This window comes from Drosophila erecta, unplaced genomic scaffold, assembly GCF_003286155.1.
Source record: "Drosophila erecta strain 14021-0224.00,06,07 unplaced genomic scaffold, DereRS2 tig00000000-arrow-pilon, whole genome shotgun sequence".
Lineage (NCBI taxonomy): Eukaryota > Metazoa > Arthropoda > Insecta > Diptera > Drosophilidae > Drosophila > Drosophila erecta.
This window is the reverse complement of record NW_020825194.1, coordinates 16,491,796-16,507,338: the sequence shown is the minus strand read 5'-3', so window position 1 is coordinate 16,507,338 and position 15,543 is coordinate 16,491,796. Positions and strand designations below refer to the sequence as shown.

The 15,543-nt window shown below is 43.9% G+C and overlaps 5 protein-coding genes across 7 annotated transcripts; all 5 read right to left on the bottom strand.

Moving 5' to 3' along the window:
• Positions 1-177: 177 nt before the first annotated feature.
• Positions 178-1,357, bottom strand: LOC6553380 (protein BCCIP homolog). Its single transcript, XM_001980179.3, has 3 exons — positions 1,096-1,357; positions 909-1,035; positions 178-849 (listed from the first exon to the last, which is right to left on the bottom strand). The coding sequence occupies exons 1-3, from the start codon at positions 1,216-1,218 to the stop codon at positions 206-208; spliced, it is 894 nt and encodes a 297-aa protein (XP_001980215.1). The 5' UTR covers positions 1,219-1,357; the 3' UTR covers positions 178-205.
• A 196-nt stretch (positions 1,358-1,553) lies between these two features.
• LOC6553392 (COX assembly mitochondrial protein 2 homolog) lies at positions 1,554-2,737 on the bottom strand. Its single transcript, XM_026983957.1, has 2 exons — positions 2,580-2,737; positions 1,554-2,520 (listed from the first exon to the last, which is right to left on the bottom strand). Exons 1-2 carry the CDS (start codon positions 2,658-2,660, stop codon positions 2,359-2,361), a joined length of 243 nt encoding a protein of 80 aa, XP_026839758.1. The 5' UTR covers positions 2,661-2,737; the 3' UTR covers positions 1,554-2,358.
• LOC6553391 (FAM206 family protein CG9288) lies at positions 1,554-2,743 on the bottom strand. The gene is made up of 2 exons (XM_001980180.3): positions 2,580-2,743; positions 1,554-2,520 (listed from the first exon to the last, which is right to left on the bottom strand). The coding sequence occupies exon 2, from the start codon at positions 2,339-2,341 to the stop codon at positions 1,715-1,717; it is 627 nt and encodes a 208-aa protein (XP_001980216.1). The 5' UTR covers positions 2,342-2,520; positions 2,580-2,743; the 3' UTR covers positions 1,554-1,714.
• Positions 2,744-3,165: 422 nt separating this feature from the next.
• On the bottom strand, positions 3,166-11,089 carry LOC6553393 (sarcalumenin). 3 transcript variants are annotated; one of them, XM_015154645.2, is made up of 14 exons: positions 10,988-11,089; positions 10,204-10,443; positions 8,622-8,705; positions 8,261-8,335; positions 7,910-8,194; positions 7,803-7,841; positions 7,548-7,625; positions 7,412-7,489; positions 7,272-7,349; positions 6,539-7,200; positions 6,155-6,476; positions 5,599-5,771; positions 4,850-5,305; positions 3,166-4,551 (listed from the first exon to the last, which is right to left on the bottom strand). In XM_015154645.2, exons 2-14 carry the CDS (start codon positions 10,262-10,264, stop codon positions 4,135-4,137), a joined length of 2,808 nt encoding a protein of 935 aa, XP_015010131.1. In that variant the 5' UTR covers positions 10,265-10,443; positions 10,988-11,089; the 3' UTR covers positions 3,166-4,134. The 3 variants fall into 3 exon arrangements, with proteins under 3 accessions (XP_015010131.1, XP_015010135.1, XP_026832119.1); XM_015154649.2 differs by having other exon boundaries at positions 7,910-8,335; XM_026976318.1 differs by having other exon boundaries at positions 7,910-8,335; positions 10,925-10,998.
• An 828-nt stretch (positions 11,090-11,917) lies between these two features.
• LOC6553394 (endochitinase) lies at positions 11,918-15,195 on the bottom strand. The gene is made up of 7 exons (XM_001980183.3): positions 15,053-15,195; positions 14,038-14,659; positions 13,727-13,850; positions 13,161-13,652; positions 12,919-13,104; positions 12,592-12,795; positions 11,918-12,277 (listed from the first exon to the last, which is right to left on the bottom strand). Exons 1-7 carry the CDS (start codon positions 15,054-15,056, stop codon positions 12,122-12,124), a joined length of 1,788 nt encoding a protein of 595 aa, XP_001980219.1. The 5' UTR covers positions 15,057-15,195; the 3' UTR covers positions 11,918-12,121.
• Between the last annotated feature and the right edge of the window lie 348 nt (positions 15,196-15,543).

Sequence of the window (15,543 nt, the reverse complement as noted above, 5' to 3'; positions counted from 1 at the left end):
ATTTTTGATACCTTTGCCGAAATAAACATATGGGACTACAAAAACTAGCCGCTTATCTTTGGTTGTTATTATTATTAATAATTCTTTACACTTTATGCGTATTTGTAGGGAGGCTTAAATTATTTTATAGGCCCAACAGCACAATCAATTCCCCAAATAGCACAAAACAATTTAAAACAATCCTACAAATAACACTGTACCATATTTATTCACCATTAATGAAGCGTTGTATATCGTCAATAAGCTGTGGAAGTTTCTTGGCCTCGAGAACCAGGAGTTTCCTGTAGGGCGTCATCACGGCATCGCCTTCCAGCCAATCGCCAGACATGCCCGAATCTGTCTCAGAGGCCACGGAATACTCGAATGAGAACTTCGCCCGATCCGACAGCAACTCATCCTCAGCGTTGGTGTAGTTGTCCTCGGCTGGTTTTCCCTTCTTCGCCTCTTTCCTATAGAATTTCACCAGGAGCAGCAGGTTGCCAAAGTCGAACTTCATTTTCTTGGCCTTGGCTGCTTCGATTTCTTGCTGCAGACTCTGCAGCAGCGGCACGGAGATCTGGGCTGGGATGTTGATGAACCGCTCGTTGATCAGAAATCCCGCGTGGCGCTGCTCGCTGTCCAGAATCTCCTTCAGCTGCTTTTGAACTTCCTGAGAAGCGTGCGTCCTGGCGCGATCAAGTATGTAGGTTCTTAACTGGGCGATGCTGGGCTGGTCCTTCTTGGCGGTCAGGTTCAGCACAGAGGTTATTCCGAAGACAGTTCCATCCTCGACCATGTTGTCGTCATCCGTTTCGCTCTCGGCGTCCTCGTCGTCGCACTGGCAGATCACACTGCCTATGAAATTTTGGGCTGGAAACAAGAAAATGTACATTATACCAAGATCAAGTTCATTACCTTTGAATACTTACCTATGATCAGATCCGCCATTTGGTTGCAGTTGATGTGGGCACGAAGGAATAGTCGCTGCAGCAGTTGAGAGATTCCCTGGGCATCGGGGTCCACCGGCGCGCGTCCCTCAAAGTCGATTTCCACCTCCTAATGGACAGCAACTTTAAAATACATTTGCGTCCAACTTTATGGATGCTCTTAGTTTACCTCGTTTCCTCTATAGGCATCTGGATGCGGTTCGTCGTCGTCATCATCTTCGCTGGAACTGGAGTCGTCCTCGTTGGGGTCTACCTCCATGGTATTCAGTTTCTTTTGCTTACTTGCAGACATTTTTATAATTTAGTAAACGAATTTGAGTTTGTTTCGCTTCCCATAAAAATATAATGCGGCTTTAACAGCTGTTTATCGTCCACACGTGTTGCTTTGCGTTGCCAACTATAACGCACTGGGCTGTTAAGTGATACGAGTTCTGTAAATAAGCAACGCAACGCTTAACAGACTGTTAGGAAATAATCTGCACCATAAATAAGTATTTTAATATAAAATGAACAAGTTTCGCAAGTTTTAAATGTCAAAATGTTCGTTTTTTATGCATACTCAAAATATTACGTACATTATTAATTTATGAATTATTCATTAATGAACAAGTGTCAGAAAATATGATCTCGTTTTTAATGTCAAAATGTTCGTTTTTTTATGTATACTCAAAATATTACGTACATTATTAATGAAGTCTTAATAGACTATGAACAATATAATATATGAATCTTTCATTAAAAATACAAAGGCTTTAAAGACAAGCACAACAGCGAAATTGAAGTCAAAATCACGTTTCCATCTCCTTTTTTTCCTTCTGAGTGTTGTCCTCGGAGGACTCCTTCTGGTTTTTTAGATGCCCCTCATACTGCTCCTGGGTTAGAAGACTCGCCTTGATGGCATCGCAGTTTTCGATTTTGGGCAGAAGAATGGCGAAGTAGCCGGCACCCTCAGGCAGTTGCTCCAGAAGCTTTGGCTCCTCCACTAGGGCGGTGTTTACCTCCACCAGTTTGCCCCGAATGCAGCTGGGGACCTTGTAAGTCTCTCCATTTTCTGTGGCGATCAGCGCGAGGGTGGACTCCGCCTGTAGGATCATTCCGCCCTTCTTGCCCTTGCCCTTGACCACATTCTGGCTGCGATCTACGTTCCCTATATCGAAGTTGACCGAAGAGATGCCCTGACCCAGAGCAGGGTGTTCGGGAGCCAGGCAAATCAGGCAAATGCGATTGGAGTGGTAGAGCACTTGGTAGGGCACGTCTCCCTTGAAGTAGTAATATCTGGTGAAAAAGCGATCCACTACGCTGGGGTAATCCTCCTGGAAGCCATCGGTAATGGGAGTTACAAGCTTCCCGCAGATCTCCTGCTTCCCGTGCTCGAAGTAGAACGGTTCCAGCGGATCCTCCGGTTGTACTGACATTCTGGTAGATTTCTTCCTTAGATTTTTTCCTGCTGGAGCAGCTTTTCTTTGTATTTGGCCTGATCCTCACGGGCTTTGGCACGATTCGCGGCAGATCGGGCGATTCTCTCGCCTTTTAGGCACTTGACCACCTTATCGTCAATGGAGTTGCATACGCCCACAAATTTTGCGAATGCGTTCTGAAAGCGGGATACCCTGTTAGTAGCTATTCGCGGCATATAATATCCTGGTTACTTACATTTTCGTGGCAGGCCTGGAGCTCCTCGATCAACTTGTTGCAAGCGGGCGTGTGCAGATGGGAGGAAAGATCCGTATGCATTTTCTCCTGATTCCGGCCGGGTTTATTGCCTTCCCACTTTCCTGATTCGCGTGTGTTGTCAAATTTTGTTAGGTAATTTTAACATATGTTTTAACAGAATAATTTCTTCTTTTTATGGTCACCCTGCAGCATAACAGAGGCCAGTTTTGAGCCAAAAATACTGACGGAAATACCAAATTTTAAAATCGTAAAAAATTAAAACAATTTTACATTTACAAAATATGTCCCGTTGCAGTTTTGTGCGGTTTGTGGGCGTTAGAGTGGGCGTGGAAACATGTGGAAATAAAGTCGCGACGCGTCTATGTCTCTGGAAGCTGCAACATTCTAGCTTTTATAGTTCCTGAGATCGAGGCGCTCATACGGCTATTGATCCTAATCAAGAATTTATGCATGTTACATACTTTTCAACGAATCTAGTATACCCTTTTCCTCTACGAGTAACGGGTATAAAAATCTACTTCTAGAATAAATTTATCTGATTTTGAATAATAAAACCATTGATTGCTTGGGGTTTTCTGTTGTTTTTATTTATTTGTTTCACCCGCTCTCACAGTTCATTTTTACATAGGCTTTCAGTGTGTAAAATTGGTTATTTGTATTTTATCTATAGGAGCTGTTCTCGCTCGTTAACAAGTTTATTTGTTCTATTTAAATAGGTTAAATTCTTTATTATCGTCTTCACTGTTTGCTTTTATCAAAAAAGTCTTATAAGCTACGAAAAATCGCCAGGGACAGAAACAAGAAACCAAAGAAATTAAAACTTTACGAAATTCCATTTGCTCAAAACTCAAATCTCAGATCTCAAAATCAAAACTCTGCGCTGTTGTCCACTACTATTCAAGGAAAGAGGAGTTTAAAAAAAACCGGGCACTTGGGAATTATAAGATGCTGTTGGCCAATGAGGGGTCGGATTTTGTGGGTTAGAAGTCATCGATAGTTCGTCTATTAGTTATTGCTCTCAGTTTTGGGATAAGTGCTGATCTACTCGCCTAGAAAAGACTCTATGTTCCCTCTCTACTTGGATAAATATAAAAGTATTTAGTGTGTGTGTTTTGCTCTCGATATTGAATTTGTTTCCCTCTCATAATGCTCTCAGTTCGGTTAAATTGTAGTAAATTAAATGAAAATATAGATCTCCTGCAAGGCGGTTGAAATTGAAAGTTATCCAAAGCAACAGTTGCTTTTTTTCAAAACGCTCTTGCCTCCCTCTCTTTCATTTCGCCCTCTCTCTCTCACACTTTCTCCGGCTTTCTCTCTCCTTAGCTAAGCTATACCTCTCTCTCCTCAAACAATGTCCTTGTTTCTTTGTCTTGCGCTGTTGTTCTCTACCGATTTCTGGGGGTTCTATAACATTTCTCCCTTCTCGATATTAATTCCCAATAGACGGTTTCCGGTGCCGATGTCACATGCTCTCTCTGTCTCTCACTAAAACAAACTAAATGGCAGGTTTTCTCCTCTGGGAGGAGCCAACACCTCAACTCGTCCTCTTAGGATCGGCCTGGTTTTGTGATCCATCCTGCTGCTGTGCCTCAATGGCGGCCAACGCAGACTCGGACATCTTCTTGTACTTGCCGGCCAACTCGGGCAGTTCGTAGGCAATGGCCAGGTCCAGTTTGGTGATCGGACAGCCGCGGAAGTAGGTGCAGGTGTCCCTCAGCTTCTTAAACTCGTACAGCGGATTCAGGCGGAAGAAGTCGCGGTAGACTTCCGGATCCGGAAGATCGTAGCGCGAGATGTTCGTCAGCGTGGAGAGTCCCTCGTAGATGTGGTAGTTCTGCGGATGATCGATGATGTCATCGGCGATGCGCTTCTTGTTGCCAAACAGCGTCTTGTGGTTGTTGAACGTGTTCAGGTAGCAGTCCACCATCTTGGCGTGGTTGCGCACGCGCACCTGTGGATGCAAATGCAAGGACTCGCTCAATAGCTGTACTCATTGTACTAATTACAAAGATTATGCTATGAAATCGTTTTTGGTCTGGAGCACTTTGGCAATCAGAACTTGAGCTATCAGATATTATTTATCATAAGCCCGTAGATTCACAATAACGTAATTAAACTTTTACAATTAAAATCTACTTAGAACGCCTTTCATAAAATAATAAAATATTTAATAAGACTAGCAATATGCCCATTTTCACCCTTTATCGTCAAAGTAATCGTAAATATCACGCATACGCCCGAGTACTCACCGCAAAACGACGGGCGCTGGCGATCTTGTGCTCAATGCGCTTGTCGATGGCTGTGCGCAGGTCGCGCAGGAAGGCGCGCTCCTGGGCGAGCAGCAGGCGGGCGGGAGCGCCATCCTGGTAGGGGTGGGTCCACAGCGAGGTGGTGTACATCAGCGGGGGCTGGGCGGAGGACATCAGGGGCGAGATGTTCCAGATGAGAGCGCCCTGGACGCGCAACAGCTCCTCCGGCTTGACGGTGTCCGCCTTGTTGAGGATGATGCGCGTCTGGTACTCGCGCCCCTTCAGCTGGTCGAGAATGGCCTCCGTCTCGGGGCCCACATCCAACTTGGCCGGGTCGTAGACCAGAAAGATGATGTCCGCCCGATCGATGAACCACTGGCAGGCGTCGTTGAAGGGGAAGACGCGGGACACTTGCTTGCGCACCTCTAGAATGCCGGGTATCTCGACGATGTTGACCTGAAAAACGCATCGTCAAGCTCTTAAATATAGTAATTCTCAGCCTTTTTAGCTTTGCTATCTATTTGTACTCTCTGCCCTGTTCCGCATTAATTTATTAATAACGAAATTAATGCCCACAGCCTGTGTGCTAAAAGCTATAAATTCCGTTTGGCAGGTGGCCAGCTGTTTTGCAGGTTCCCAACTGCACTGTTTTGCTGCCCTGGGCGACAAGTTAATGCTTGGCGGCGCCCATGAGCATCTCTCCCTGATCTGCCCGCCCAGATATGTATGTAAATACATGCATGGCCTACCTTCTCGAGGATCTTGCTCTTCATCTTCAGACCACGCAGGCGCTCCTCCAATCCCTGACCGAACTTCTGGAGGCCAGCAAAGGTGTAGTCCGCCGCCAGTTGGGTTCCGTCCAGAACCTCCGTCTCATTGCCCCACATCAGAATGTTGAAGTAGGCCGGAGAGGGTTCAGCACCTGTTGTGGATCAACAAAATATATATCCAAATCATTACTAGATTATTTCGCCTTTTGTAGGGGAAATTTGTTTACAAATTATTGGCAACCGTACATTCCAAATAGAGACTAAATTTATAATGGAATTTGTATATGGATTTGTTTAAAATATTTTTGAACTAAAATCAAAATTTGGAACTTGAAAGAAAATTACTCTATATATTTGTGGAGCAAAATACGAATTCAGGTGCAAGATATGCATATTTTAAGAAAATGAGATGTAAAATTAATATAAAATATTTATGATTTTAACAGTCAAGTTTTTATAAAAAATCTGTTCTTTTTACATGTTTTCAATTTAATAATTGACATAATAAAAATGTACTATTTGTTTTGAAACCTACCGGTTCTCAAAGAGTTCGGCGTGTACTCGTTGTCAGTCAGATAGTTAAGGATGGACGACTTGCCGCCCGACCAGGGACCCATGAACAGAATCAGGGGCTTGGAGAAGATCTCGGGATCGCTGAAGTGGCGGTTGCTCAGGTCGCGGTACTTATACAGGGTCTCCAGGGGCTTGACGGCGTTCTCGTAGATGCGCTTAATGTCCCGCAGGATGATCTCGGCCACGTTGTCGGTAGCCTTCTCGCGGGCATTGAACTCCTCATCCAGCTGAAGCAGTTCGGTGATGTGCTGGCGACTGCGGCGGTTCTCGGGAATGTGTCCTTCCTGAAAATGAATTATACATACAATTATATCATACAACTATATACGAAGCTGTATAGATCTACCCAAAGAAGCTCATCCTCTGGCTTGGTGTCGTCATCATCATCGTCATCATCAGCGGCTTCTTGTGCGGCATCGAGCTGTGGTTCATCCTGAGCTTCCTTTGATTCCAAGACATCTTCCTGGACAGCTTCGCGTTCCTTGGGAGCGGCTTCAGGCTGCACAGGTTCCTCCTCAGCCTCCTCAACTGGTGCGGGCTTCTCTTCCTCCTTCACTTCCACAGACTCTGCCTTCTCTTCTTCCTGCTGGACTGGTTCGGATTTGACTACTTCCACTTCCGGTTCCTGTTCCTGCTCCGGTTCCGGAACAGCTTCCTGCTCGGGCTCCTCCTCTTTCACAGCCTCGACCTCGGCTTCCTCGTCGGCAGGTTCCTCCTTGACGATTTCCTCCTCTACGGGGAATTCTTCGGCGGGACTGGGTGGAGCCTCAATGTCCAGCACGGGAGCAGCGTCCACCTCGCGCTTGCTTCGCTTCTTGACCGCCTCCTTGTCATCCTCATCATCGTCATCGTCGTCATCATCGGCATTCTCACCGCTATCCTTGTGGTCGTGTTCATTGGGAACTCCGTCGCCATCAACATCACCGTCGTGCTCATTTAGAATGCCATCTCCATCCAGATCGTCGTCCTTTTCATTTGGCACACCATCGCCATCCAGGTCTTCGTCCTCTAAAAACGGTTATGGAAACAATAATATTAATCAAGAATTTTAAATAGATCCTTAGTCAAAATATACGTACGAGAATTGTTGGTACCATCGCCATCCAAATCGTCATCCTTTTCGTTCTTCACGCCATCCCCATCAATATCTTCGTCCTCTGCAAGTAAACAAGTTCATAGAAAATATTATTAAATATTTCTAATTACTAATTATTCTTACCGTGATTCACTTTGCCATCTCCATCCAGATCCTCGTCTTCGTCATTTCTTACTCCATCGCCATCGAGGTCTTCATCCTCTGTACATTTAAATTTATAATTAATATATAGCTTTCAAAAATATGTCTCTTAACCCACCGTGATTTATTTTTCCATCACCATCAAGGTCCTCATCTTCCTCGTTGGGCACACCGTCCCCGTCGAGATCTTTGTCCTCTGAAAAATTTTAAAAGAGTAATGAGAAAAATTCTAAAGTGCTAAAATGCTGAAAATGCAAATAAACAAAGATTAATATTAGAAACAATTAGCCTACATGTGAAATATACAAAGCGAGCAATTTAAGCTATGTGTGTGCTCAAAATAATAGATATTAATTATAATTAATAGTCCTACCATGATTTGGAGTGCCATCACCATCTAGGTCATCATCCTCTGTGATATAAAATCGTAAATGAGAGGATTGTAGGTTAATCAGGGCACCGGTTAATCAGCTTTCTCACCGTGATTCGCCTTGCCATCGCCATCGATGTCTTCGTCCTTGGAGTTGGGCACACCATCCCCATCGATGTCCTCGTCCTTGGAGTTGGGCACACCATCCCCATCAATATCGTCGTCATCTTCATTCGGGATGCCATCGCCATCTATATCATCATCCTCGTCGTTCGGTATGCCGTCTCCATCGATATCATCGTCCTTTTCGTTCGGAATGCCGTCCCCATCGATATCATCGTCCTCGTCATCGGGTATTCCATCTCCATCCAAATCGTTGGCACTTTTCGCGTCCTCTGTGGAATCCAATTCGACAGTTTCAATTTCAATCGTCTCTTTCTCATCAACCGCAGAATGCCCACCATCATCGTCGTCATCGTCGTCGTCCCCACGTGGCTGATCGGATTGCAGTTCTCCAGATCCATCCCTGACACCATCTGAAATCGTGTGAGCACTCCGACAAATTAACACGAAATTAAATGGCGAAAAGGATTTCCATTTTATTTTGAAACGACATGAATTTGATGTGTAGGTATATTTAAATTGGTCAATTTATTATCTTGAATGTATGCTAATGGCTGAAAGCATCAGCCTAGAAAGCTTAGGATGAATCATTATATTATATTAAAGAGCAATTTTAGGAAATAGACTAATATTTCTTGTGATGTTTTTGGTAGATATGCTATCGTATAAAATCCTTAATAAACTTAAGAGCGCAATTACCTGTTTTCAATTCATGAATAGCCTTTTCAATGTAGGGTCGACATTCTGATTCGCTTGGTCCGACATCGGCATTGACAAACCCAACTGAAAATCGTGGAAGAGAACATGACAGGTCAATTTGTAATACGAGTATATCCAAACACATAGCCCAGAAATATGGTAGCCCAAGTTATTTTCAACCCTCCATCCAAGAACAATGGTCGCACTTTCTCGGTTTGATGTCAGCGCCACCAACGAGGTCATTCTATGTGCCCAAACTTGACATTATTTATGGTACTCGTCGAATGCAAACATACACACTTCGGAATATATGCGGCGGACTTATGAATTTTATTTTTAAAAGATGAAAACTCAAACACATTTCGCCAGCTTGTGGGTGAGTAAATTTCTATACCATTCAGTTGGCTGCTCGCCCACTTTGGCCTTACTTCTTCAGTTTTTGTTTCTCTTGGCCACCTTACTGCTCCCAAAAATCCGGATGTGGGGGCGTACCATTTGCAATGGAACATTCTATACTACATTCTCAGCATTTGCTTTTTGGTAATGGAAGGTCGCGTTTTGAGTGATTGGTGGACTGAGGTGGTGGTGAGGTCGCTCGGCTAATTACTTTCCAATTTTCAGGCAATTGGGACAAATGTCTGCTAGAGATCAGCGGATGTTCGTACATATATCTGCCAACAACCTGAGCCCAATTAATGGCGATTTGAATGGGTTTGGCTATCAGTTTTCAGTTTTCAGTGTGCAGTTTGCTTGTCGGCGGATAATTCATTTGATTTATTTCAGGGCGTGTGTGGGCGGAAGCTATTTGTGCAATTTTTGTGTTTTTCATTGCTAACCGCATTGATAGAATTATTTATACAAATTTCGCCTGCCAACCGATTGCCCCCTGCATATTGTGTTTATGTTGCTGCAATCGAGCCGATGGGCTAACCCATAATACATAGTACACGGCATTTGTGCCGTTTCTTTGCTGTTTTGCAAACTTGAGCAAACCAAACAAATTATACAGAGACATTTTGCACACATGGGCGGGAAAATAGATAGATGGAAAGCACTCGCAGAGCGCAAATAAAATAACTTAAAAATATCTAAATTTAAAAATATTACAAACGATGACAACGAAGAGCGGCAAAGCAGAGCTAAATTCTCAGTTCTCCCAAAAAAAAGAATGAAAAATCGGCAAAAGTTATATATCTGTATCTGTATCTGTATCTGTATCTGTGCTGCCACTAGTTGGTTGGCCAAGTCAAGTGTACGGGGCTATACTAATATACCAATGCTCAAATTGTCGTCCACTGACGTTTGCAGACCGATACCAATACCGACCCGAAAAAATAGAGATTGTATAGAGAACGCACAAACTCAGGCAAATATTTTTAAACGTATATATTAATACATATTTTTTTCCGACTTTTTCCTTCTGTTTTTCTTGGCTTTTTGTTTTAAAATTGCATAATGCCTGCCCAGGCTGCGTGAAAAACTGTCAAGATATTTGAAATGTGCCAACTCGCCCTTTTGCCTTATATAACGTGGGGAGGAAGAAGGGTAATACACTTAAAAAATATGTTCGATGTATACTCACCATTATTGGAAACGGCGATTAACGTTAGTCCCAGGAGGAACCAAATGGTTAGCCGCCCCATAATAATCAACACAACAAATTATCCTCGAGTTTCCAGCGTGGTTAGCACTTTAGCCACGTCATAAATCCTCCTTGCAAATTTTCCGTAATTATGAATAATTAGGGAAAATTAGAATTAACACTTTTTTCTCGTATTCTGCATATATATGCATCCGCTATATATGCGCTCGTTTAAATGCACTAAATGAAAAAAGTGAAGAATATGGAAAACCAACGATTATTAAGGCCAGACATCCAATGGATAAATGTTGTAGAAAGTATTGGGTATATTTAGTATACATATATGTGTGTTTTTTGGAAATCTGATGGTTATATAGTATAAGTATCTGACTAGGTATTCAATGGGGTTCGCACAAATTTTGTCACAGTGGGTTTCCAATTTTTGCACTTGTTCGTTATTTCATTCACTTTGCAGATCGATGGATTTTTATTTAGTATTTGATATCTTAGATTATTGATTTAGAAAGTTGTCGCGCTGCCGTTAGCAAAATTTAACCAACAATCGTCGGCTGGGTAATCCTTAGTGTCCCTTTCGACGATTGTTAGCTAAATAATTTGCTTATTTCTGGCCGTCGTGGTCGTCTTTTCTTTTCGTTTGGTCGTCTGTGCACGTCGTGTGCGTGTCGTTTTTTGAACAGGGCAGCTCGAATTTTCCCAACACCTATCACATCTATTTTCTATCTAGTCTGAATGTCTGAAGGAAGGAAATTTCGGTTTGCCGTACACGAGTATACGAGACGATCTCTCCCGGTCCAAAACCAATTCGTAACTCAACATGCATATACCATGAATTTACCTTGTGACCGCGAAAATTATTCGATTTTGATATTTTCGTAGCACGAATTTTTGTCAAAAGCACACACAGTTGAGTGAGTGAGTGGCTTTTCACATTCGCCTAATGCTCTTTCTATGTTTTCCATTTGAATTTCAATTTTCATTTTTATTTCGGTTTCCTCTCGCCGGCTGGCGCTCTCTGCCGGGATTTTGGGTACAACCCGGCGGATACTTGACATAAGCCCCAGAAGAGATCGATAGGTTTTGGGAAAGGGAAATTATTATTAACAGCTCCTCAAAATATTTTATCCAGTTAGCGAACTGGGATTCTAAATTGATTAGATATTTTCATAGCTCTAGATCACTTTCTCTCTCAGCACTTTCGTTTTGGAGGAATGTTTAATTATAGACAATGCGGTGCTCATTCCGCAAATTACTCAGAGCATCTTTTGAGCCAAAAAGAATATTTCGAAATCAAAGTGTTGGCCCCTTTGCGATTTGTTTCGTGTCACAAGTGCTTAGGTTCCATTTCCCTCAAGCTCTCCGCACATGAGTTGAGATTATGAAAACCAAATGTTAGGGATTGAACTTATACATTTCGCTGTACCATTTATCATTGCTCGCTTATATGGTTGATTGCACCAACAGCTGTTCGTTGGCTGTGTTTCAAGGCCAAAAATCTTGGTGCAGCCCACCTCACTTCGCCGCGGACAAGTGCAAATCTGTCCCAAGTCATTGCGTTTATTAGCCTAATTAGAAATGGCAAGTCCCCTCTAAAATTGTGGCAGGGCAGGGTGCATTACGTATGCGTAATGCTTATGTAAGACATGGTCTGCCTCACCAGGCATTGTTTTATTTTCGAAATTATGGCTCACGCATCTATTGAACGGCTCATTTAGTTCTTGGTTTATTGGATTTTAAAATCATATTTATTTTATTGTTTTCGTCTAGTCTGGTGCACTTTATGACCCAAAGACGCTATAAATTTCAAATACTTAAATACCTACTTTAAGTGTTACTACACATAATCCAAACTTATGCTAAAGTTTTCGTTTTAATAGTTAATACGTATATTTTGGGACACCTAGAGGGCCTTGTTGGCCTTCTCCTTCTTCTTCATGCGGCTGCAGTAGTAGCGGTCGCTATTCTCGATCCAATCGCAGACATTCAGGACCGTGTGGAAGGCAGTTCCTTCCTTGCACTCGAATTCGACGGGCTTGCCATGGACACAGCGGAAATACTGTTGAATGTGGAAAATATTATTGTTAAATAGGATAATTTTAGATGTATAATTACGCATTCCTAAGATGTTTATATTCATACGGTTCTGTGATTAAATGAGAATCGTACATTTTGACAAAGGCCGAATAACAAACTCATTTTAAGGCGACAATAGCCCAATTTTATAGTTTAATATCTGAAATTAGGTATCCTAATGCGGAATACATTCCGTCGCCTTGAAGTATGCACTGCTTTTTTTAACTGAAAGCTCTGAAGACCTTACAATATAGTCACCCATTACGAATACCTCTACGAATCATCCTAAGTACTAACCTTTCGGCAGTTAGGATGTGGAACGAAGTCCCTGTTGGTACAATCGATCTCGTTGGGATCGAACTGCGGCCACATGGGCTGTTCGGGATCAACGGGCTCCACTGGATCCACGGGATGAACAACTTCCTCGGGCTCCTCAGTGTTCTTCTCCGGCGCAGAAGTGGTCGTTGTGGTGGTTGTTGTCTTCTTTGGCTTTTTGGGCTTCTGTAAAAATTACATAAATAGATGAATATAAAACAGATAAAAATATTAATAAAAATAGAAATAGACATAAATAGATGATATTAAAGGAAATGTTTATGATAATTTTAATTAGTAATTTTGTACCTTTGTGGTTGGCTTTTGAGTGCTACTGCCAGCAGTTGGAACAGGAACTGGGGCGGATGTTGGCTTAACAGGACTTGAAGTAGGTTTCGGTTTGGGCTTTGGTCTTTTGGTAGTGCTCATAGTTGGTGCTACCACCGCGCCCTCATCCGGATTTGGTGGTGTTGCTGGTGGCTTTGCCCACTCAGGCTGGAAGCGATTTAGGCTGTTATTTTATCATGTAAGAGTCAAACAGACACTCTTACCCTTGGTGTTGTCTCCCTTGTGGGTTCCGGAACCCGATAGTTCCTCATGTTGTCGTAGAGGATCTGCGTTAGGCCGTTCTTCTTGCCGCACATCCCATGGAAGTCGTCCATATCTATGGCCCAGGTCATGGCACCGGCGTAGCCCTTCTGCTTGATGAAGTCCATCTTGATCTGGATGGATGCCTCGTTCTCGTAGCCCACCCACTGTGTGTCCTTGTAGGTGTAGGGCACCATTCCAGCGTCGTCCCACTCCACCGTCCATCCCTTGGACTTGTCCATCACCTCGGTGCAGATTTCGTAGTAGGCCAGGAAGCCGCTGGCATTCGTGTAGGGACCTGGAGCTCCGCCGCCCGCCTCCTTATTGATGTAGGTGCCCATGTTGTAGTTCTTGTTCGAGTTGCTCAGCGTGAAAGTCCGACCGTAGAAGGGTACACCCACCACCAGCTTGTTGGCCGGGCAGCCCATCTCCTCCCACAGCGCAAGGCCGTCGTTCTTGAATGGCGACGCTAATTAGTTTGGCACCAGCATCGGAATCCTCCCCATATGGTTTTTTTTAGCACACTTACCACATTCAGTTTCTCGTAGGCGTATTGGTCGTGTTTTCGCTTATAGAGTGGACTGTGCACGTCGGCGAAGCCGGCCCAGTTTCCCCGCAGGTCATAGGTCATGGCGTGAATGGCATCCAGCGATCTGCAATAAATCAAAGAGAGCTAAAGAGTCTGACGGGACATGGGGAGTTCGCTAAGTAAGCTTCAGTTTAGTAACTAGCATTAAGTATTTCCAACCGAATTTGCAGACTCTTGATAAATATATTGATATACTGACCGATTTCAATTGCATTTAAAGCAAAATAAAAACAAAAAGGGGTTATACTTACTCGCACAGTTCCGGAACGTGGTAACCTTCGTTTAGCCGGAACTTGGCAACCGGCACCGCCATGGTGATTTCCCAGCCGCGACCCTCGCGATCGAAGGCTCGTCGCAGTTCCTGAACGAAATATAGGAACTTGTCCTTATCGCCATAGTTGCCACCGCGATCCGTGGCTCCTGGATATTCCCAGTCCAAGTCGAATCCATCGAAGTTGTACTGCTTCATGAAGCGTACCACACTGCGTATGAAACTCTGCCGGCGATCGCGAACAGCCACCATTTGTGAGTATTTGGAGCCACCTTCGGCCCAGCCGCCCACTGCTATCTCCAGCTTAACATTAGGATTGGATTTCTTCAATTGGGCGAACTTGCTGAAGCCACCCTGATCCACATCCAGCTCAGGATCGATCACCAACACATCCCAGCCCTTATCGTTAACACCGATAAAGGAGTAGATGATGTGGGTGCACAGGTCGGCGGGCACATCCTCCAATCCATAACGACCGATTCCAGGTCGGTACACGGCCCAGTTACTGAAGTAGCAGACGATGCGGGAAGGCTGATCACTGGCCACAGTGGAAGCTGGCCAGGAGCACAGCACTCCCAGAAGTAGGAGCGGAATATATCGGACTAAAACAAATTAGGTATATAAGGTAGGTATATAAATGTTCAATATTTTCACATTTTCAGGAAGTGCACTCCTTGAATGAACTTTACATTGTGAATCAGTAAGTATTGTTTATTGAAGCATATCATCCTTGGGCTTTTCAGGAACACTACAGCTTGTTATGTGGTTTTTGTTTTCAAATAATCGTTAAGGAATCGTTAAAGCCTCTCCCGCTGCCCGTTAAGACTTGTTTTCCAGATCGACGTGACGCGCATTTTTAATTGAATGTAGTTTGGTCTCTTATCGTTCCCGCGTTAGGGTTTATACTTTTGGACCGGCTAAGGTTATGTGCCCATAACGCTGCACGCCTCAAGTTCATTCACCGATTTGCACTTTGTATGCACGGTGCGGCTTACCCATTTCAAAATGCTCCTCCACGAAACGACGAGCGGCGAAGAATTGAATATATAGCTATATATTATATAGTGAAATCGGGGGAATCTCGAGAGTTCTGCGTGCGACGCGCGTTTGGCGTCAAATGACAGTCGAGCTCTCGATCGGCTCGACTTTTATAGTGGGAGGCGGTCTCGAAACACTCTTCTTTGCAGTCCGGTTCTTGGATTGCGCCTTTGTTCCTGCGTGGAGTGCGTGAGAGGTGCGATTCTCCTCTGTTGCGAAGAATCGCAACTTTACGGGAATGGTCGAGGGTCGGGGTGGGGCAAAGTGGGGAAGAGTGGGGCTTTGTTTTGCTTCTGCTGACTGACTGTGCTCATTTCCAGATCGGTTTGGCTCGTAGGTTGTCTTGCCACTTTCTTTCCGATTGTTTTGCATTCGCATTTTGTGTTACTGTCACCCCCTGCCGTTGTTTATGCTCTAGAATTACCATATATTTCAGACCGACAGCCCT